Here is a 24,381-nt window from a genome sequence, read left to right on the forward strand (position 1 = left end):
ACTATTTTACAATGGAAAAATTCCTACCAGGATCAAAGGTGACACGAGAAATGACAGCTGGTTACGTGCAAATTCTTATTTCCTCAATTGTAATTTGGGGGAGAGGGGTGGGAGTTGCGAAGGGTGAATCACGCCCCCTTGAGATTACTGCTTGTTGATGCTCTTGGTTGTACATTGAAATCAGCAGCAGTTACACTGAGTAAACCTGTATTCCAAGTATTACTGAATCTGTGTACCAAATTTTGCATCAATACTTATCCACCAGCTGTCGAAAGTGATTTTCATACAGTCTCTGAAGCACTCTGTATATCATCAGAGACAAATTGCTCTTTTTAGAAACAAAATCTCACACTTACAGCAATATCCGGCAGCATTGCATTTTCTTGATGCCACTGTGGCTCAGCTTTGATGACAACTTCTTCATAATCATCGCTCTCAAAACAATTCATCCCACTCCGTGAATTGTTGAACGATTACATAATCAATGAACTGGAAGATAAAATAATACAAATTTTAATATATTAATGTAAAATAAACATTCCACATTCGTTTAGCCTACAGCTACCCTAAATTTAGAAAAAATTATATTTCTTCTAGCTCTTCTCCAGGTACAAATGAAGGGCTGCCAAGAAAAACAAACTCATTTCACATGCACTGTTTTTCCACCAATGTTTTAAAGTGGTTCTCCATTGTTTGAAGCCTATTTCTTTCACCCAGGGTTCATCAGAAGAGCTTAGAAATTGGGGAGGTTAGATAGATTTTTCTGATCTCGTATTGGCTAAGCTGCAAGTAATAAAAAATGAACATCCGAAGTTCCATTTTTTTAACAGTTACTGACAGTTGTTTAATTTAAACAGAAGTCTGTGTATCATTTGAATTTTTAAAACACTGAATAGCAGAAGAAAGCACAAAACTTAAGATTTTGCAAAGAAAGGTATTTATTAAAATCAATGTGAGAGAGAGAGAGAGAGAGAGAGAGAGAGAGAGAGAGAGAGAGAGAGAGAGAGAGAGGAGAGTGTGTGTGTGTGTGTGTGTGTGTGTGTGTGTGTGTGTGTGAGTGAGTGAGTGCATGTGTGTGTGGTATTATCTCTGTGATTGTCATTTATTTCACAACTAATGAGATATCCAGAGCAATTTTCATTCATAGTAAATTATTCAGAGGGATAAAGAACTTGCAAAATTCACCCTTGTTTGTACCAAAATTTAACACTGTTTAAGGACAGTTCACGTTCATTTATTTTCACTCAAATGTTACGGTTATTATTGCACGGCATTTGTGCCACCTCTGGCACGAATCACAGCTTCGAGCCTTTAAGGCATACTCCTGATACATGCCGCAATGTTCTCTTGAGGAATGAGCTCCCTTTCTTATTGAAAGAATTCCCGCAAGCTCCTGCATACTCTCTGAACTTATGACTACGCACCTTTCTTACAGAAATATCCCATAGATGCTCAAGTGGGTTCAGATCCGAGGTCTGTGCAGGTGGTTGCATCAGTTGAACCCTCACTTCATCGAGGTACTGAAAGACACATCCTGCCACATGAGGGCATGCAATGTCTTCCATTAGCAGGAAATCTTCAAATAATAATAATAATAATAATGATGTGTGGCCTGCAGAGAAGGCTGGTGCAGGTCTTAACTTATAGGCGACCTGCACATCAGTGAGTATAGGGCCCTACTTAAAATAATAATAATTTCGTGTGGCTATTTCTAGCCAAGTGCAGCACTTGTAAGGCAGACCCTCCGATGCGGGTGGGCGGCATCTGCCATGTGTAGGTAACAGCGTGTTATTGTGGTGGAGGATAGTGTTGTGTGTGGTGTGTGAGTTGCAGGAATGTTGGGGACAGCTCAAACATCCAGCCCCCGAGGCACTGGAATTAACCAATGAAGGTTAAAACCCCGACCCGGCTGGGAATCGAACCCGGGACCCTCTGAACCGAAGGCCAGTACGCTGACCATTCGGCCAACGAGTCGGACATCTTCAGCAATGAATGGTGCAAAAGAAAGAACATGAACTTCCAGCATTTCTTCAATGCAGCGATTAGCTGTTAAGTGACCCACCTTCCACAAAAATAATGTCTGTTCGGACAGCCAAGGAGAAGCGTGCCCAAACCATTACAGAATCCCCAATGAAATATATCCGTGAAGGAAAGTTGCATGGAGAATACCTTTTTCAATGTCACCTCCACATACTTTCTCACACATCTGGAGATTTGAGGCTAAACCAAGCTTCATCTGTGAAGAGAACTGTTCCACACTGTTCATCAAACCAGTCGCAGTGATCTCCGACGATGTTGATGTGTCAGATGTGGGCCAGTAGCACATCATCTTGAGTAGAGTTCACCATCACATAACCTCCTCTCCACTGTCCATTCACTGAAGCTGACATCCTGTACTTGTTCAAACTGCAGTATCGTGTGAGTCATGCAGAGCACAAGAACTGGTCATCCCTTGCAGAAGTCGACCTTCTCCTACCAGATTCTGGCTACTTGATTATGAAACTAGTTCCCAATAACTCTGCATGGTACTGAAATTGTTCACTGAGCACAGTGTAAAAACTCTGCCAGCATTATTATTGTGTATTTATCTTTACTTACATGTATGCATTATAAGTACTGTTGACTGTTGTGTTAAGAAGGTACTGTATTGGGCTTACTGCCTGTGTACTTTCAAAAAGTCAAAAAAAAAAAAAAAAAAAAAAAAAAAAATAAATAAATAAATAATGCAAGTTACATCCATCCCCTACCATTGCTACTGTCCTAGTGCTGTTTAACACTGAGGAGAAGGTCAGAAAATTCACTCCCTCGAAAAATGGAGTAACAATTAGAGTATGGAAACAAAGATTTGCATTCTTGTGATAGGCAGTAATTTTCAGCTGCATAACACTATACCTTTGGGATGATCTATCGTTGGCTATTATTGCCTACAATTGAGTTCATGCAATTTGGCCATCTTTGAGAATATTTCTTAATACATAGCACAGTATTTCATAAGAGCATGAGAAATGTTAAAATTTAAATTATATCTCAGTTTCTTAAATATCTTGAGGTGCATTTTGGCTCAGCAGTGTAGTACAATATATTGCACATTTCTGTAATGATTTAATCAGTACATGAATGAAAGTGAATTTACTCAAAAGTATCAAGACAACATACCTCTGTAGGAAAAGCTTAATTAGTAGTGATTCCTAGCAGAAAATCTTCCAAAAAAAGAAGACAGGCTAAATCATTAAAATTGGCACCAAGAAATGAAATCAGGAAAACCGAGTGATGTGAGATCTTTATCAGTTGTTGTCAGGCAGAAATATTGAGATGCTTTGAGAATCAATTTCAGGGAGCAGAATCTTCACAAGATGTTCATAAAGTTAGTTTTCCCAAGGTTGAAGTGTCTGACGACTAACACATTCTTACGGCTGAAACTTAAGACGTGACTGATTGGAAGAGACTGATAAGTTTTTATATTTGTAGTTAAAAAGCACCTTCTTATATAATAATAATAATAATAATAATAATAATAATAATAATAATAATAATAATAATAATAATAATACACCTCTACCGGGCGAGTTGACCGTGCGCGTAGAGGCGCGCGGCTGTGAGCTTGCATCCGGGAGATAGTAGGTTCGAATCCCACTATCGGCAGCCCTGAAGATGGTTTTCCGTGGTTTACCATTTTCACAGCAAATGCTGGGGCTGTACCTTAATTAAGGCCACGGCCGCTTCCTTCCAACTCCTAGGCCTTTCATATCCCATCGTCGCCATAAGACCTATCTGTGTCGGTGCGACGTAAAGCCCCTAGCAAAAAATACACCTCTAAGTATTTTTTTGTTCAAGCCATAAACTGTGCTATCTACAAAATAAAAATGTACAGTAAAATGAGTTCATGGACAAATGACCTCTGCAACCCATTTTTGAAATTACATGGTATACCAATATCTCAGCAACTACTTTCTTTTTTTTTTTCAACTGGCTTTACGTCACACCGACAAAGATAGGTCTTACGGCGACGAAGGGATGGGAAAGGGCTAGGAGTGGGAAGGAAGCGGCCGTGGCCTTAACTCTTCGCGGGCGGAAACATATATATATGGTCGACTTTTCTTACGGTCCGGGCGGAATGTTCCTTTCAAAAACCGCGGGTTTATAGGCCGAGGAGGTACCCAAATATGCTCAGAGATGGCAGGAGTTGTTCTCTCAACTCTTGAGAGAAATCCCCACAGTATCTTGCCGAGTTTGTTCTATTTGTGGGAGTTACGTAATACATACGTTGCATGACACAGTTTTATTGTGTGCGTACTTCTTACATATTTTTGCATTTTTCTGGTAAAATGGCATCGCAAAAATGGATCAGTGATACAGACACAGTGTCAATATTGGATTCTACGGTCGAAGAAGTGTGATTTTAGTGAATGTGAGTCTGAGGACGAAAATTCTTTCTCCAGCTCATCTGAGTGCAACGACGACACAAGTGACGCTGACACAGATAGCGACAGAGCGGACGACTGGACGGACATGAGTAATAGCAACCCTGAGCCAACAAATAATATTCCCGTTCGTAATATTGATCAAGGGCCAATATTACCATCATGCTCTGATACTGATACGCCCCCTGTAGAATATTTTCATCTATTTTTTGATGACAAAATATCTGATGATATTCTCTGTGAAACTAAATTATATGGAGACAAAAGGAAAATACAGGCAACACCCAACATTGCGTGACAAAGGTATTTATTGGTGTCATCATCAACATGGGGCTTCAGGTGTCAAAGACTATTGTTCAACGGCCTGGGTTAACAAAATGCAATATTTTAGTGATATTTTCTGCTGGGATGAGCTTTTACTTATTTTTTGGAACCTGCACTTTGCTCATGGGGAAGGAAATATGCCTCTGAAAAAGGGTGAATTTTCATTCGAGTCACCTCAGTAGCTTGGGATTAGCCCCTATATCACTGTGTCGAGAGTCCTGTTAGGGTTTTAATACTTCATTACCTAGGAGTGCAAGTGTACGCCTCCATTCATTTTGTGTTTCGGGCCATTAATTTAACCTGTTCTCTTTCTACTAAGGTCCAGTAGGTTGGGTACTAGATACCCCTGTGTACTACCTTTATTAAGTGTAAATTGTGCCTTGAGAGACCAGAGATCATAAAGTTTTGTGTAATGTTGCCTTAAGCGGGAGGTTAAAATTGGATGAGTGTTGGAGAGGATGTAAGCTCTTTTCTAGTTTACTGTAATATTGAGGAGTGCCTCTGGAAGGCTGTAAATTTGTTGGAACAAAGTGCTCTTGAGTTCTGATTCCTTGATTTCTTGAATTCTGTTCTTGCCCAAATAATACCACTTTGAAATTGTAAATTTGTAACCTAGGGGCTTGAAGCCCAGAATTGTTAAAGTTCTGAATCTTTAATTTTTCCATTTTTGAAATTGTCATTGTACTTGTAACCTCATTATTTCACTGAGTGAAAAATTTAAGTTTGAAATTCTGAAAGAAATATAGCCTTTATTTAAAGTGTTAACTCAATTTCTGATATCGTAGTTAGACCCATTCAACACCCGCGCCTTTTTTCACCTCTTTCTGCTCCACGGATGTCTCTGTAACAAGTGGTAGCAGAGCGTGGTTGTATGGGTCTAAATTAAGCCCCTTTTGATGGCCAAACATTGACTCCGCTCCGAACTCTAAGAATTTTCTCGGTCGCTGGGAATTTTTTCTAAATTTGTAGTTTTCTATCAACACGTCTGGTCCTAGCGAAGTTCTCGCTCCCGGGTACTTTCGCAAGGAGGAATTGATTTATAAGCCTCTAATTACGAAGGTCCAATCTGGTGGCATGTTTGTTAAACATATTGTAATACTTAATGTTCCTTTTGGGTTGCCCCATTTTAAGTGGTTTCATTCTGAGTGATGATCATTGTTTTGGTTGTGTGGCCTTGATCTTGTCATTCGTTTCCAAGTGCTTCTTAACTGGTGTTCTTCTTTGTACTTTTCCTATCGGTCGCCCCTTTTAGGGGTAGTTTTTTTTGGCGAGGTCGTTGGGTACGTCCATGGTCTAAACCAGGTGTAGACCTACTCTCTTTGTACAGGCACTGTGCCTTCAGACTGACCGCCCCTTAACTCTCTTGCTAAGCCTTACTGTGTGTCAATTCTTGGGGTTGTTTGTCATTGTAAAATGTGCTTATTTACTTGCACAATTTACCGTTCTTTCTGGTTTGGGCATTTCTCTGTCCATGTCTTTCAATTCACCAAATCGGTGTTTGTGGCGTTTAGGTGTCGCTTACATCCTAGTTCTCCATAATGGAAGCCTTCTATTTTGAGGGGAAATTAATTTTCTTGGAACCAGCAGCTTTCTCTAGGCAGGATCTGAATCTAGTCTATTCCCCACGCTAGATCGTAGGGTACTCTGATTTCGCGTCACGTATGGGTTGGTACGTTTTGCTTGATTGCAAGGTGTGCAGAACGAACTATGTGTTCCTTTCGGTCAAGATTCTGTTGTTTCTTCACCTTTGGAAGCCCTCCCATCAGAGATGGGTCAGATGGGGTAATGCCTCCTGCATACTTAAATTGTTCTCAGTCTTCATTCCCCACGACATACACATTTCCCGGCCCCACCTTTCTATTATTCACAGGGACAACTACTTTGGGGAATTCTTGCTCTTCATACGAGATGTGTTTTGACTCTAACTTCGACCTGCCATCCGGTCCTCCTGCTCAGTTCACCCATGATGTCCTTTGCATTTTGATGATTTGTAGGGTTAGGCTATATTTCTGTGTAATAGGAGATTTTGTATGGGAGTTCTAGACTCCTTTTGGATATACATTTTCTCTTTTGTGAATTAGGGTATTTATGATGTAAGAGGATGGGACGATGCATTGGGAGTATGTTGCTACTTTTTGGGTATTAATGCATTTTCTCGTGGTATTTCCGTCTGTATTGTGAGGTTGGGGTGTAACCTCTATTCCTGTGTAATTTATGTTGGGTGCTTTGTCTTTTAAAATGGGTGTAATGAAGTCATCCCGAAGTGATTATCCCCGACATGACATTTATATCGGTATGTGGCGTGTTTCGGCCTTTGGATTTATCGATGAGGTTCTACGCGTGAATTACTCACTTTATGGGAGTTATACTGCTTTTGTCGGCAGGCATTTATGCGGTAGTAAACCATCTTGGTTGTCGACTGGAGGTTCATCTCTATGAGGTTCTCGATTTTTGTTTTCTTCTTGAAGCGTTATTTTATTAAATATGCTTGTTATGTCGTATACTTTGAACAATCTACTGTCTACGCGACATATATTTATATGGTGTCTCTCATCGGAATTTGTAATTTTGATGAATAATTTAATTCCTCTACGGACATCGTGTTCACGGCCTAGTTACTGTACCACGGTCATATGAAACTGTAATTCAACACCATTTGGAGTATGGGATGACTAAAACCTTGTACCTGGTAGACTTGTGTTAAGTAATGCATGACCACTCTGAACTGTTTGAATATTGGTCATCTATTCTGTCTAAACGCGCCAATGGTGACTTTTCGTCACATAGTTTTCTGTTTGGGTAGTGCTTCTACGAGGTATCATTACATGGTGGACAGATACATGGACTTCTATGCCATCTACGAGTGTGCCTAGCAACTTCTCTGTGTGTTTCGGAGGTCTCCGCCAGAGCGTGTAGCGGTGTTGAGACTGTGTCGCGCCAAGTGGCGGAGTGTGGAGTGTATCTTTTTGCTGTTGGACTTGCTAGCGATTGGAAGCTAATCACCATGGCTAACGGCTACGCTGCTACTCAAATTATTATTATGACTGAACCGATTGGAATCGGTTAATAACAGAGGGTATACCTCGCCTAGCGAGGAAGACTAATATTGTGTACAGTATTTTAAGAATATTTGTGTTTATTATGTAAGTTTTTTTCTTATTTTTATTTGTGGGTGCAGTAGTAATTAGGTATAACACGAGTAGGTTACCTGAGCATAATTGATCACCACGAAGGTACGCCTTTAGATTTTATTACTGAATATATAACTTTCTTGGTGTGATTTACTGTATTCTATAAGTGTTTTTATTGCAAGTGAAATTAGGCGACTGTTGGGTGATGGCGTTCATACTTGAAGTGTGTGAAGTGTAAAGGCGTAGTGCATTATTTGCTCAAGGTAACCGTCAAAATTCGTCCTTGCTTTTTCCAAATTTTGTGTTTCACTTTGGTTTATTCCTATTTCTGGTGTATCTGCGTGTTTCCCTGAGTTTTTGATACGTGTGCTGTTTCTATTTGTATATTTCATATTCATATTGCGGTGTACATTGTGGTGCACATTTTCATCTTTTCTCTGATGTTGTGATTCTCATATTATTGTTTTGTGCTTTGTTTCGTGTGTTTCGGCCTCCTGTTATTCGTGTTCGACCTAATTACTACGTTCGCACTGAACACCACCCCTTTCTTAAAACAAATTATTATTAGTTGAATATTTCGTAGATTTATTTTTTGTTTAATACGTATAGTTAGGGAATAGGATTGTATATTTCTTGCATTTCTGCGGGTGGTTTTATTTGATTGTTGCTTGATGAAATGGGGATACCCACATTTATTTCAAAGATGTAATTCCTTAAGAATGTAAAGTTTGGGGTTTTAATTGAGGGTTTTGGGCATCCCTAGTGTGAAGCGATCGTAGCTTTGGCCTTATCTACTCTTCTGATTATTGTTGCTTATCTTATTGTCGTGTGGCAGTTACGCAATTGTCATGGTGATTATTGTCTTGTGGGGTTTTGTGTACGCTGGTGTGTGCTGCTGTGAATATAATGACGAATTGTTTGTGGTATTGAGGCAAGATCGTGTGCTTTCGTTCTTGTGGTTGCGTGTCCTGCCTCATTACATTATTCATTACAGGTCGTGTTTTTGTTAATTACCACGTCTACTATGTGGGGTGATTTAATTCATTATTTATTTGTGTTGATATTATTTTCATTTCTTTGTGGCATGTGTTTTCATATTGGTTGGTTGTTGTGTGGAGTTCCATTTATTTGATGCATTGTTTGATCTACGTTATGTGGGTTTTATGGGAAATGATCCTTCCACTAGGGTATGTTGGAAGCCCTCTATTAAATAATTTGTTGTTAATTTTATTAAAATTTTAAGTTTGTTTACGAACACTTAGTAGTAACTTGTTAAGTTTAAGCTGTCTGGTGCACCAGGATTTTCTTTTAAAAATGAGGAAACAATTTTATTTGAAAGAATATTAATTTTATTTATATCTAGGATTATTTATTTTACCCAATTTTCATGGGTGCCATTTTGACTTTCATTCTTTATAATTCATTTTATTTATCGGGCTCTAAAGATTTCTTTGTTTGATTATATGTAAAAATGAATTTTCTTTCAAGTATATATTTATTTTAAAATTTTAAAGTTGGTGTTATTTGAGTGTTGTTCGTCGCAATTCCTAGTGATCCCCACCTCTACCTTATTTTATGGGTTATGTCCTGCACTCTTCCATGTTTCCTTGTTCACTCATTTATCTTTTGAGGTGTTATTTATTGTTTTGCTTCTTTGCTCCTTTGTTTAAATTTTGTCTTGGTGCGGACTTCCCTACGACGTTCTCTTCAGAACGTTATTCACCCATCATTATAAGGAGGTGTTGCATTCTCAAGATTTCCTCCTGGGAAGTAGGTGCTATTATCCATTGAAAGTCTTCCGTTAAATTCCATTGGGAGTGAATCATGACAGCCTTCTCTCATAGAATGTTCTGGAATTTCTGTACCTTTCTATTTTTGGTTTTGATGTTTTCATCTCCCCTAAAGTTGATTGCTCTTTCTTCATTTTGTAACCTTGCAATGAACCAAGATATGATCGTGGACGGAGGCCCACCAATTAAAAAGTCGGAGACCAAGTCATGGTAAGAAATTTTGTTCCTGCGGGCAAGCTTGCTCCCAGATTCCACGGGCCGTGCGTCATTCTTGATTTCCTAACGCCGGTTTCATTATTAGTCAGTAACCCAGCGACAGAGAGGATCTTTAGGGTTCACCTCTCTCGGGTGAAACCTGTGTAACTTCATTGCTGTTTACCTTAGCCATTAAAACTTGGCAGGAGTCGAAGGTTATATTTCCTTGAATGTTGTTAATAATTGATTAGAGGCCTTCTGCCCCACTTGGATGGAATTTTATATATTACCTGATATGTATGATCTTACCCTCTGATTATTCCTGTGGTCAATTCCCTGGTGGCCATTACCAAGCCCCCGTCTCCTGTATCTCCACACTTTCGAGACGCACTCACCCTCTACGCTGCCCGCCCCTCTGCCTCACAAATAAAGGTCGTACACTCAAGGCTCCAACAACACTTCTCTGTCGCCTAGATCTTACTGTTTCAGTACCCTCTCAGCCGTCAGCCGCCGTGCTGCAACATCTGGCGAGAGATACCAGAGTGGAGAATGGGCCCACTTCGCTCTAGTGACGTCTCCTTCTCAATGGCACGCCGGAGTCCATCTTCCTGGCAAGGGCTGAAGTGCGGGATCTATACCACCAACCCATCTGGGGACTGCTCATTTACATCTGATCTGCGGCGACCATCACCACAACTACCCCTCTCATAGTAGTGGGAGAGGTGTATCTGAGGGTACTTGGGGAGACCGGGCGACCTCACCTGGGTATCAGTCTTGCCATCAAACTTAATCAGCATGTAATTAACTATGATCACAAGGAGACTTTAAATCCGGATTTCCAAATTTTCTACAAATCAACTTTCGGAAAGGACTTATAAAAATAAATTTTTTAATGGAAATTTTTTTTCTCTCAAATTTCTTCTGTGTCACCCCTAGGAAGGACCTTCGGATGGGGAGGTCTGTACCTGGAGGTACACCTCAACTCCGCACATTCAAAAGATGCGCCTTAAAGAACTCTATCTATCTAACCAAACGTGAAACTCCTACTACATGAAGTTGGAACTTTAATCAGAAGATGTCACTACTGAATTATTAAGTAACTGTGTTATTGTGAAGTTGCCTAAACTGACTGGATCTGCTTTGTGTTTGTTTACTTCAAGAAGTTTGAACTTTCCTCCATAGATGTCATTTCAAAAACTCTGGTCATGCACTCTGGTGCAAGATAGAAGAACTTATAATTTAAAGAAGTTTTTTGTTTCTAGGTTTTCCTAACTGAATCAATGTTCATTTATTTTCAGGTTGGCAACATTTCTTTTTCTTTCAGCCAGTTTTAAATCTGGCCAATTGGAATTTTCTGTAAGTATTTTTCAGACTATCACAGGCTTCTTGTCGCTTTTTGAAGTGTCCAATAAAAATTGAGAGGGTGTGTCCAGATTAGTCCAGAATCCTCTCGAACCTTCCCTCCAGGTATATAAGCTGAGGCTTTTCTGGCTATCTTGTCACACTGATCGTCGTCCTTCTGAGTGTGTGTGTTAAGGCACTTCGGCAGGCAGAACAATAGCCAGGTAATGGCGCTGTCTCCGCAAATTTATCCGAGGGGAAGGTCCTATGTAACCAACCTTTTCTAAAATGTAAAATTTCGTTCGGTTAATGTAAAAATTTCATAAAATCTTTAACTGTAATTCAGGGATAGAGAGTGCGTTTTTCTCTCGAGTTCTCCTTTAACTTGGTTTGAGGCGACTACGATTTTTTAACTGTTTTTCTTCTTTTCTATAATGCCTTAAAGTAATTTTCATTCGAGTCACCTCAGTAGCTTGGGATTAGCGCCTGCATCACTGGGTCAAGAGCCCTGTTAGAGTTTTAATACTTTATTACCTAGGAGTGCAATTGTACGCCTCCATTCAGTTTGTGTTTCGGGCCATTAATTTAACCTGTTCTTTTTCTACTAAGGCCCAGTAGGTTGGGTACTACAGGGTCTTCTCTTTAGCACGCTCAGCAGCACCACTCAGAGCACGGCACGGCTGGCGCAATGACACTCTGTCGCTAGCCGGTATAACGCACGCTTTTCCTCCCCACTACTCACGGCAATTCACACTTATAGAAATCCATTTCTAGTGAAACTATTAATCTAAAACCTACCTGGCATTACATTTGATGTTCAAAATGTTGTTCCTCAGCTGTCAAACACGCCTGACACCTCGTAAATAGGTTTGCAGACACTCGAAGAATCTCAGCTCGTGTGATGTTCGAAATAACTTGTGTAATGTTCTCTTGTAGTTCTCTTGTGTGAGGACTGTTCACATACACTTTTCCCCTCAGCATCCCCCACAGGTAATAATTACAGGGATTTAAATCAGGAGATCTAGGAGGATAATTAACTACACGAACTTCAAAAACTTCCAGTATTACCTCCATAGACTGATTAGCAGTCGCATTATCTTGCATAAAGTAACCATTACTCCCTTCTTCTTCCGTCAGCTCTTGAAAGAATGGTCTGAGAATGAGGTCTATATATCAATCAGCATATATTGTTTCGCAGAAAAATATAGGCCCTGTAATTCTGCGAGCACTTATTGTGCACCAAACTCCTATTTTTACATCATGAAGTGGACGGACATAAAGCTGGTGGGGATTTTCCACACGCCAGTAGCAACTGTTTTGACTATTTACATAGTCACTTAAGTGTAGCCATGCTTCATCACTATAAAATGAAAGTTCTGGGTCAACATACCCATCGTGAACTGACTGAAGCAACCAGTTACAATACCGAACCCTACCGAAACTGTCAGGTCCTCTTAAATATTAGGCAGGGGTGGGTTTGTACGGTTTTGCTTTTAACAGTTTTGTTGCTTTGTGGGCAGAAGATAATGACACAGCTTGTATGGCAAGACGCGACAGGGATTTTGTTGAGTTCTTTCCAAGAGAGCTCCTATTTCGTCAAGCTTTTCTTCTCTTAAAACGGTTCGTCTCCTGCATGATTTTTTGTTAAGAATGGACCCGGTGGTGCAGAACTTCTTTACTAATCAATGTACCATATCCTATGGGGAGGGAGGATTCCAGGAAATTTGCGAATGAATCTAAAGTGGCATTCTGTATAAGAAGAATGCTTCACATAACACAACACAATGAATACACGGTGTTTTACTGTATACATCACTCTTTAAACACACGATTAGTACTCCTACAGAAACTACAATATTTTAAAGCAGACACATTGAACACGCTACCAATGCCGCAGATGAACTGAACTATTGCTGTGTATCACAATTAAAATATCAAGGAAGGTTCAACCTTTTCAATACAAAACGTGTTGCATAAGATGTTCACAACATAATATTTATTAAATAGTTAGAACCGGTTTCGACGCTCACTGCGTCATCATCAGCTACAAAAATCAACAAATGGGCAAAGTACATGTCATAAAAAATTACATTAATAACTCTTGCATGGCTGAATACAAATGGTAGACTGCTTTGTCTTAAAAGCTAGAAGAAACTTGAGTAAAATATGATAATGTGATGTGACACATAAAAACATAGTAGTTTGATGGGTAAGTGTTGTGCATAAAATTGAACTGATGCTTTGAACATAAAAGTCTGAATATGATGATAAAACTATGTGGTAAAAACAAAATAGTAAAATTGTCCACTCTTCTGTTGTTCACTTCAGGCACATAAGTCCAGGTCCGATGTTATATAGCAAATGGTAATACTAAATTCCCATGAAGGGAATTAGATATTTTTCCACCAATAGAGCATATCAAAAATCAGATCAAAAATAGGATGTATGGCTTTTCCGGCGTTTGCTCTATTAACCAGCATTTCGTCTTAGGTCTGACACTAGACTCGTCAGAGTGGGATGTATAATACCAATATAAATGGTCCGTTATTGGACATTATAAATTTTCCAGCTAGCTCATTCTTGGTTGCCAGCGTTTCGCCCTCATGTGCTAGGGTGGGCTCATCAGTTGGTACCTAGCACACTTACCAATACGCTGGCTAGTGCATACCGTGGAGGCCACTGCGTAGGCAAACTGGAGCCACCGGCAGTGCCAATGCACTAAGAGACTTTGTCTCATCACTAAAAATTGATGCCTGCTTGGCCATCAGATGATATAGATGTTGATTCCCATAGGGAATCTGAAATATTTGTCCTGAATGAGCAAATTTATAATACCAATATAAATGGTCCGTTATTGGACATTATAAATTTTCCAGCTAGCTCATTCTTGGTTGCCAGCGTTTCGCCCTCATGTGCTAGGGTGGGCTCATCAGTTGGTACCTAGCACACTTACCAATACGCTGGCTAGTGCATACCGTGGAGGCCACTGCGTAGGCAAACTGGAGCCACCGGCAGTGCCAATGCACTAAGAGACTTTGTCTCATCACTAAAAATTGATGCCTGCTTGGCCATCAGATGATATAGATGTTGATTCCCATAGGGAATCTGAAATATTTGTCCTGAATGAGCAAATTTATAATACCAATATAAATGGTCCGTTATTGGACATTATAAATTTTCCAGCTAGCTCATTCTTGGTTGCCAGCGTTTCGCCCTCATGTGCTAGGGTGGGCTCATCAGTTGGTACCTAGCACACTTACCAATACGCTGGCTAGTGCATACCGTGGAGGCCACTGCGTAGGCAAACTGGAGCCACCGGCAGTGCCAATGCACTAAGAGACTTTGTCTCATCACTAAAAATTGATGCCTGCTTGGCCATCAGATGATATAGATGTTGATTCCCATAGGGAATCTGAAATATTTGTCCTGAATGAGCAAATTTATAATACCAATATAAATGGTCCGTTATTGGACATTATAAATTTTCCAGCTAGCTCATTCTTGGTTGCCAGCGTTTCGCCCTCATGTGCTAGGGTGGGCTCATCAGTTGGTACCTAGCACACTTACCAATACGCTGGCTAGTGCATACCGTGGAGGCCACTGCGTAGGCAAACTGGAGCCACCGGCAGTGCCAATGCACTAAGAGACTTTGTCTCATCACTAAAAATTGATGCCTGCTTGGCCATCAGATGATATAGATGTTGATTCCCATAGGGAATCTGAAATATTTGTCCTGAATGAGCAAATTTATAATACCAATATAAATGGTCCGTTATTGGACATTATAAATTTTCCAGCTAGCTCATTCTTGGTTGCCAGCGTTTCGCCCTCATGTGCTAGGGTGGGCTCATCAGTTGGTACCTAGCACACTTACCAATACGCTGGCTAGTGCATACCGTGGAGGCCACTGCGTAGGCAAACTGGAGCCACCGGCAGTGCCAATGCACTAAGAGACTTTGTCTCATCACTAAAAATTGATGCCTGCTTGGCCATCAGATGATATAGATGTTGATTCCCATAGGGAATCTGAAATATTTGTCCTGAATGAGCAAAAAAACTTCATTTTCCCGTATTGAACTGAGATTCACAATTAAAATATCAAGGAAGGTTCAACCTTTTCAATACAAAACGTGTTGCATAAGATGTTCACAACATATTATTAAATAGTTAGAACCGGTTTCGACGCTCACTGCGTCATCATCAGCTACAAAAATCAACAAATGGGCAAAGTACATGTCAAAAAATTACATTAATAACTCTTGCATGGCTGAATACAAATGGTAGACTGCTTTGTCTTAAAAGCTAGAAGAAACTTGAGTAAAATATGATAATGTGATGTAACACATAAAAACATAGTAGTTTCATGGGTAAGTGTTGTGCATAAAATTGAACTGATGCTTTGAACATAAAAGTCTGAATATGATGATAAAACTATGTGGTAAAAACAAAATAGTAAAATTGTCCACTCTTCTGTTGTTCACTTCAGGCACAGAAGTCCAGGTCCGATGTTATATAGCAAAACCAATAAAAATAAACATCACATTATCATATTTTACTCAAGTTTCTTCTAGCTTTTAAGACAAAGCAGTCTACCATTTGTATTCAGCCATGCAAGAGTTATTAATGTAATTTTTTATGACATGTACTTTGCCCATTTGTTGATTTTTGTAGCTGATGATGACGCAGTGAGCGTCGAAACCGGTTCTAACTATTTAATAAATATTATGTTGTGAACATCTTATGCAACACGTTTTGTATTGAAAAGGTTGAACCTTCCTTGATATTTTAATTGTGAATCTCAATTCAATACGGGAAAATGAAGTTTTTAACTTATAACTATTGCTGTGTATGTAGCAATAGTTATTGCTACCGTACTGCATTAGATCATCTTAGTCGGACATGAAGCAATATCTCTCTCAGCAAATGAGTCACCCAGCCGCGCTATCGCCTTCCGTGCACGTTCTCCTGACACACGGAGCAGGCCATAATAAAGACCCTGTAGATATCTCTGTGTACTACCTTTGTTAAGTGTAAATTGTGCCTTGAGAGACCAGAGATCATAAAGTTTTGTGTAATGTTGCCTTAAGCGGGAGGTTAAAATTGGATGAGTGTTGGAGAGCACGTAAGCTCTTTTCTAGTTTACTGTAATATTGAGGAGTGCCTCTGGAAGGCCGTAAATTTGTTGAAGCAAAGTGCTCTTGAATTGGGGGATTTCTGTCCTTGCCCAAATAATACCACTTTGAAATTGTAAATTTGTAACCTAGGGGCTTGAAGCACAGAATTGTTGAAGTTCTGAATCTTGAATTTACAATTTTTTAAATTGTCATTGTACCTGTAACCTCATTATTTCACTGAGTGAAAAATGAGTTAAGTTTGAAATTCTGAAAGAAATATAACCTTTATTTAAAGTGTTAACTCAATTTCTGATATTGTAGTTAGACCCATTCAACAGCCGCACCTTCATTCACCTCTTTCTGCTCCACGGATATTCCCGTAACAAAGATACAGCCTGGTGTGAAAATGGGAAACCATGGAAAACCATCTTCAGGGCTGCCGACAGTGGGGTTCGAGCCCACTATCTCCCAGATGCAAGGTTACAGCCGCACTCTCCTAACCACTCGGCCAACTTGCCCGGTCAGCAACTATTAGATAGGTAAACAGTGCAATAAAAAGTGGAAAAAATCACATTTTAAAAATAATTATGATAATAAAACTCAGCCATTTAATTAGAATCCTAAATTTAGTTTATGGATTTGATAGAGAACATTACAACTTGTGCAGTGCATGTGCATTAACAGCTGTTTGTGTGTAACAACATTTCATCAAAAAGGTTTTAAGCGTGCACATATATTTTATTGCTGTATTTTCACTTGTTACAGACTGTGATAAGGTAAAATTTGCAATTATTAGTGATGTGGGCAAATAAAATTTGAGGAAAATGAGTTATTTTTCATTCTTCTTCTCCTTCTTTTATGACCGCATTTAGTCAGTCCAACGTTCATGTCTCTTTGAAGGGATTGTTCGGGATTTGCAGTCCTCCCAGAACTCCTTCAGACGCTCCAATCTTCATGCTCTTTCCTCAGATGAAATATGCGTGTTGGTTTGTTTCGTGTAAGGGTAAAGCGGAGGATTGTATTCTTGAGTTTTGTATTCAATCTTATCTTATTTGTGGTGTCTTCTGTTGTAAGACCTATTTCCTTCAGATACTCTCTTACTTCTCTGATCCATTTACATCCTGTTGTGGTATTTTTTATTATGAGATACGAATTAAATAACATTGGTGAGTGCCCATCTCCTTGCCTTAGTCCAGTTTTTATTTCAAATGACTGATGTTTCACCCCTAAACTTCACTTTTGATTTGGTGTTAGGGAGAGTCAATTTTATGTTTATTAATTTGGGGTGTAGACCAAGGTGTCTTAAAATTTTAAACAGAGATTCTCTATGGATGCAATCATAAGCTTTCTTGAAATCTACAAATGTTATCACATCTCTGGTTCTTCTCCTGTTATAGTCCATTATCAACTTAAAACTCATGATATGATCAGGACAGCTCCTCCAGGGTCTGAAACCTCCTCGATATTCTCCTAGTTCTTTCCCGAGTTGTAAACTTATCCTATTAAGGATGATTATTGAAAAGATTTTGTATGTTATGCCTAAGAGTGAGATTCCCCTGTAGTTATTAGAGTCGGTTTTGTCTCCTTTTTTGTGCAGTGGGTGAATGAGGGCTGTTGTTCAATGTTCTGGCAGTTCTTCTTTAATCCAGATAGAGACAAGTTCTTGATGGAGGGCAACTTTTGTTGATCTTCCTGCATATTTCCAGATTTCCTCAAAGGTCTGATCTTCTCCTGGTGCTTTGTGGTTTTTAAATTTATTCAGTGCTTGGTAGTTTACACGATGGCGTCAGCGAAAGATGTAAGTGAAGATAGCTCCCAGTTCTCTTGTGAAATAATCGGGAATAAGAAGCGAGTGAAGAATGGTACCCAGTGTGAAAAGTGTTTAGTTTGGTACCATTTTGAGTATATATGTAGTGCTGGTTTCACTAAAAATGAAGATACTTGGACCTGTGTGAGCTGTGGCGAGAGCAATTTGATTAGCGGTAACAAACCTAGGCCTACAACTGTCAACGAATCGCTGGCGTCTCATTCCTTGGGGGATGGAGGTAATGATAATGTACTTGTAATTCTCCCTTTATTGCAACAGGATTCACAAGCATTAAAAGCAGAGAATGAGATTTTAAAGGAGAAGGTACGTTTACTGGAATCGAAAGTACCGGTACCAGTAAACACTCAGAACACAGGTGGCTCCATGAATTCTAGCGCGTGGTGTCAAGTTGCTTCAGATTCCAGGAGGAAAAATGTACAGATAAATAAGGACAACTTTGTAATTGACACCAAAAATAGGTTTTCAGCCCTGAGGGAAGTAAGCGATACGCAAGGACTTATCCGTATGGGATGCAGTCAAATGTATAGCGCAAAATCCGTTACAAGAAGCGGCAAAGTTAGGCCTAAAATCCCACACACTGCACCGGCAAAAGTGTCCAACATTCTTATATTTGGTGATAGACAGGCGAGGAGAATTGCGGAGAAACTGAACAATGAAGATATTGCAGCATCAGCCGTCATCTATCCTGGAGCCCCAATCAAGAAGGTATTGGAAAACACCGAACAGGCAGCAAGAAATCTCGGAAGTCGTGATGCAGTAGTGATCATCGTCGGGACGAACGACGTAGCTCACAACGACGCTAAGAATCTCATTTCTCAACTTAGAAGTACACTAGTAAGCTGACTCACACTAACATCTTTGTAGTGAACGTGCCCCACAGGCACGATTTGATTACAGACTTGTGTGTGAACATTGAAGTGGACAAAGTTAATACAGATATGGTTAAAATTTTTAAACATTTTCGTAATACACAGGTAATTGATAGCAGCAGTTTCGGGAGACACTGTTATACAAAGCATGGCCTTCATCTAAACAATTCAGGTAAACAAAAGATAGCAAATATTGTTCTAGATTTTATTAATCTTAAGACATGTACTGTAAAAAAGGCAACTCCCTTGAGTTATAATACTGACCAGGAAAACTAGTAGAAAGAGCCAGCGGTACTTCAAGCTGGCTCAGTCAACTAGAAAATGAAACTTGGAAAAGTAAGGAATTTCAAGCTACCTAATTGCAACAGTCAAGTTTTAGGGAGGAAGGTGGTCTGAGATTGCTCTTGGTAAACTGTCAGAGTGTAGTAAATAAACAATTGAAATTCGGTACATTGATGGAATCTTATGAGATTGATGTGGTGATAGGAGTGGAATCGTGGTTGAGAGAAGGGGTGGGTAATAGAGAAGTATTTCCAGAAGGGTACACAGTCTATCGTAGTGACCGAGGAGATAAAAAGGGAGGGGGGGGGGGGGGTGTTTATTCTGGTGAAAGAAAATTATAGTTCACATGAATGGTTTACCGATGAAAGGGATGAAATCTATATATATAAAATAAGAGTTTTGTCTGTACATTGCTCAGAATCTGAAAATAATGGTATTTCTGTATCGGTCATGTTCATAGTAACAAGAAAATGCACTTTTTACTTTTCCGTAATTTCTGTCTGTCTGTATGTACACGCATCACGAGAAAACGGATGAAGAGAATTTAATGAAAATCGGTATGTGAAGTCGGGGGATGAGACTCTACAATCTAGGCTGTAAATCATTTTACTCACGCTGAGTGAAATGGTAGTTTAGGGGAAGGCCTAAAATTGAATTCTCAAATATTATTGTTATTAGTAGTCCTATCTTGATGAAAATCGGTATGCAAAGTCCGGAAATAAGTCGCTATAGCCTAGGCTGTAAATTATTCACGCTGAGTGAAATGGTAGTTTAGGGGAAGGCCTAAAATGTAGTTCTCCAATATTTCTTATTAGAGGTGTAATCGATGAATGCTACATAACTAAGGTTACCGTATATAGTATTAAATTTCCTATTATTCATGTCTTATACATTGTTACCGTACTGGCTATGATCACAAAGATATTCATGAATTTGGATTTTTGTTACTAAATCCATATCAGCGCCGAGTTATGAGAAAATGGGTAAACAGTATTTAATGAAAATCGGTATGTAAAGTCGGAGAATAAGAAACTACAGTTTACGGCATAAAATATTTTACAAATCACAGAGTCGAAAGAAAACTAAATGTGAAGGCCTACAATATAGAAAGCTCATAACATTGATCAACAATAACATTACATTGACCATTGTTTGTCGTGATGTGCTTTGTGTCTTCTATTGCCCCTCATCTGCGGTAGATAGGATTACTGCTGCGTACAGAGTATTTTTTATTTGATTTACGTCGCACCGACATAGATAAGTTTTATGGTGACGATGGGATAGGAAAGGGCTAGGAGTGCCTTAGGCCTTAATTATGGTACAGGCCCAGCATTTGACTGGTGTGAAAGTGGGAAACCACGGAATACGATCTTCAGCGCTGCCGACAATGGGGTTCGAATCCACTATCTCTCGGATGCAAGCTCACAGCTGCGCACCGCTAACCACACGGTCAACTCGCCCAGTCGTACAGAGTGTAACAGCCTGCCTGAATATTGATGGGAAGTAGCTAGGGAGTTAGATAACTTTCTTCTTTAGCATGACATTCCCCTGGTTTATAAATTTTCTGATACTACTGGTACGTAACACACTGGATCATCATAGCATTCGGGCTATTCAATCCCTACTCTGAGGCACTGATTGGAATGAACAGTGTGCATATTTAGCGGAATAATGGCAGATGAGTGTTCATGGCAATCTGGGCCTGGTCATCCCAGCTCTGGAAGTTTGGACTATTAGATTGGCACCGCAATCTAACTGCAGCGCTGTTCGTTAAAAGTGATAAAACGTGCGGCTTTCCATTTGATCAAGTATTTTATATGATAGCATTGCTTTTAATCGCTACATCCATACTTACGTTTTTGTAATGTCTTATGGAATTTCAGTTAGGAAAACCACAAAGTGAGTCTTTCTGAGAATCCCGTGGCGAAGCACGGGTACATCAGCTAGTATTAGGGATAAAATTAGTTTGTCATACTATGAAGGTGGGAATTATAGGAACATACAGGCCTGGAAGAGAGGAAAGAGACATGGAAATATTTGAGAAAATACTAGATTATACTCATAAAAACAATAATAATGATATGGTAATAATTGGGGGAGATCTAAACTTGCCTGAAGTTGAATGGAATGGAGCTGCAAGTGAAGCCAATGAACAGAAACTGGCAAATAAGTTAATTTGGGAAGGAGGATTTACACAGGTAGTACAAGAACCGACTCGATAACTTACTAAATGTATTCTTGGTTAAACCATGGGAAATTGTTGATAAAACTGAGGTAATTGAAAGAATAGGTGTCCATAAGGCTTTAATAATGGATGTAGGACTGGTACCAAAAAGGCTTAATAAGAGGGTCATTCAAGACAAGAAATTGTGCAGAAAAACTAAAGTTGATGAATTTGGGACTTTCCTTAAATCACAATTCAGTTGTTGGATAAGTGAAGGGAGTAATGTGGATACACTTTGCACTAAATTTAAAGGAATCATTTGGGAAGGAGAGAAGAGATTTGTACCTGTTAAGAAGGGTAAAATGACCTCAGACACTGTTTATTATACAAGGGAGATAAGAAAATTAAAAAGAAAATGTAGAATAGTAAACAGGAAAATCAAAGAGGGTAGGGAGAGTAGAGAAACTAGAAAACAGCTAATGAGGGAACTGAATAGAGTGAAAAAGGAAGCAAAAGAGAATTATATGAACGGCATACTTCAAGAGGGTGAAATGAAATGGCGTATAGCTTTTAGTGCCGGGAGTGTCCGAGGACATGTTCGGCTCACCAGGTGCAGGTCTTTTGATTTGACTCCCGTACGCGACCTGCACGTCGTGATGAGGATGAAATGATGATGAAGACAGCACATACACCCAGCCCCCATGCCAGCGAAATTAACCAATGATGGTTAAAATTCCCGACCCTGCCGGGAATCGAACCCGGGACCCTCTGAACCGAAGGCCAGTACGCTGACCATTCAGCCAACGAGTCGGACTTCAAGAGGGTAATGACCACAAAGGGAAATGGAAAAAGCTGTATTCATATATCAGGAATCAAAAAGGAAAAGGAATCCAAATTCCTACTGTTACAAGTGAACTATGTAGCGTGAGTGGAATGTAATTTTTTAAAGACTTTATTGGCGAAGTACTATATAATGTTTTATTTATCATGACCTAACCTGTACTGTTATTTGTAGAGCATAAGATAATTTAATGACCTAACCTGTAATGTATAATATTGTAACATAGGCATTTGTAAATAGTAGAATTCTGTTCTATAGTTCCTGGAAAGATCCAGAAAGTTACATAACTTTGTACAAGGTGTGTTACTTTGTTGGTATGTGTTCTGTCTGTTCTGGAAAAATACGACTTTCGCGATCATGCGTATTCTAGAATGTTAGTCAAAGATCGCGATCGAAAGTAAGGTTGTGATTGGTGAGTCTAGGTGGTGATAGGGAACACGTGCACGCTGATTGGCTGCCTCCAAGGCCAGTAATTCCTATATATAGTGAGCGAGGCAGTGTTCGAATGAATTCTGTATCCTGAATTCTGTCGGTCTTGGTCTATCTGTCTGCGAGTAGCCTATCTGGTTGACATCCCCCAGTTTCGGGATGGCTCTCTCCTCGGGTAAGCACTCTTGAATTCCGTCCTGCTAAAATTTCCGTAATGTTCCAATTTGCTTTTCATACAGGAGTCTGCCCTAACTTCGCCTAGATTCACAAAATTAGTTACTTATGACGCCTTAGTTTTTCAGCTAGACTTACCTGTTCGTTTCCGAGGCATTCCCATTTCTTGTTTCACTAAAATATGTAGAGTGTAGTTTAATATTATTTCCCTTGGGGTTTGCCTCTGGTAGTTCTATATCACTTTAGGTACGCTAAGTTTTGGATAACATTTTTCACATCACTGTATATTGCATTGTACAACTACATTGGTAAATAGATGTATAGTTGATTTGAAATTTGAATTTACACTGCTACGAAATAACCTATGTATATCAGTGAACTTATAGCTCATAACTTGGAATGTATTTGTAAAATTATCTTGTAAATAATATTCTTAAAATCTAAGGATCACGGTGATTTATTCGAAATCCGCTATCTAAGCCATGTCCATGCCTTTGGTAGGTTCCCAGCCTTTTCATCTTCCCGGTTTGTTGTTCACTAGTTGGCCCTACTGATGTTTACATACATGTTTTGTTGGAGACCCGCGTGATGCCAGCTACTGTTTTTCCGAGTGTGTAGTGTTTTCTAATATTGTGTATTGTACTCTTACCTTCCCTTTTAACTGTGTTTGGATTGTCAGGAGTTGGAAACCAAAACAGGAGATAGAGAGGGAGAGGCACAGAGGGAAACAAGAAGCTTATCATTCACAAATGAAGATATTTTCAGAGAAATCCAACTGCTTCAGCAAGGAAAAGCAGCAGGAAGTGATCAAATTACTGGGGAGGTGTTAAAGACAATGGGGTGGTACATAGTGCCTCATTTAAAATTTCTCTTTGACTATGTCAAATAATAGTGTAATACCAAAGCAATGGAAAGAATCTATAATAATACCAATTTACAAAGGAAAGGATGATAAAAGGAAACCAGAGAACTACAGACCAATCAGCCTGACCAGTATAGTTTGTAAAATACTGGAGAGTTTAATATCAAAGTACATCAGAGGGATATGTGACGATAAAAATTGGTTCATGAGGAGCCAGTATGGATTAAGAAACAAAGTATCTTGTGGGGCACAACTGGAGGGATTTCAGCAGGACATATCAGATCAATTGGATACAGGAGGCCAGTTAGATTGCATAGCCATAGATCTTTCCAAAGCCTTTGATAGAGTGGAACATGGAATATTATTAAAGAAATTGGAGGGAATAGGATTGGATGTAAGGGTTACATGCTGGATAAAATAATTTCTAAATTCAAGGGTTCAGAAAGTCAAAGTAGGAAATAATGTATCGCAGGAAGAGAAAGTTTGGAAGGGAATTGCACAGGGTAGTATAATCGGTCCGTTACTTTTCTTAATATACGTAAATGATTTAGGGAATAATATAACATCAAAAATAATATTGTATGCAGATGACATAATTGTTTATAGGGAAATAAAT

At 39.4% G+C, this 24,381-nt stretch overlaps 1 protein-coding gene across 6 annotated transcripts in view; it reads right to left on the reverse strand.

The window, feature by feature from the left end:
• The window catches only part of LOC136879001 (zinc finger protein 665), a 132,278-nt gene that overhangs the window by 64,013 nt on the left and 43,884 nt on the right, over positions 1 to 24,381 (reverse strand). For all 6 annotated transcript variants that reach the window (XM_067152682.2, XM_067152680.2, XM_067152677.2 and 3 more), the window contains one exon: positions 357 to 489. In XM_067152682.2, coding sequence (XP_067008783.2) covers positions 357 to 449 — 93 coding nt within the window. In that variant the 5' untranslated portion in view covers positions 450 to 489. The remainder of the gene's footprint in view (positions 1 to 356; positions 490 to 24,381) is intronic.

Source organism: Anabrus simplex, chromosome 8 (genome assembly GCF_040414725.1).
Source record: "Anabrus simplex isolate iqAnaSimp1 chromosome 8, ASM4041472v1, whole genome shotgun sequence".
In the NCBI taxonomy this organism is placed as follows: domain Eukaryota; kingdom Metazoa; phylum Arthropoda; class Insecta; order Orthoptera; family Tettigoniidae; genus Anabrus; species Anabrus simplex.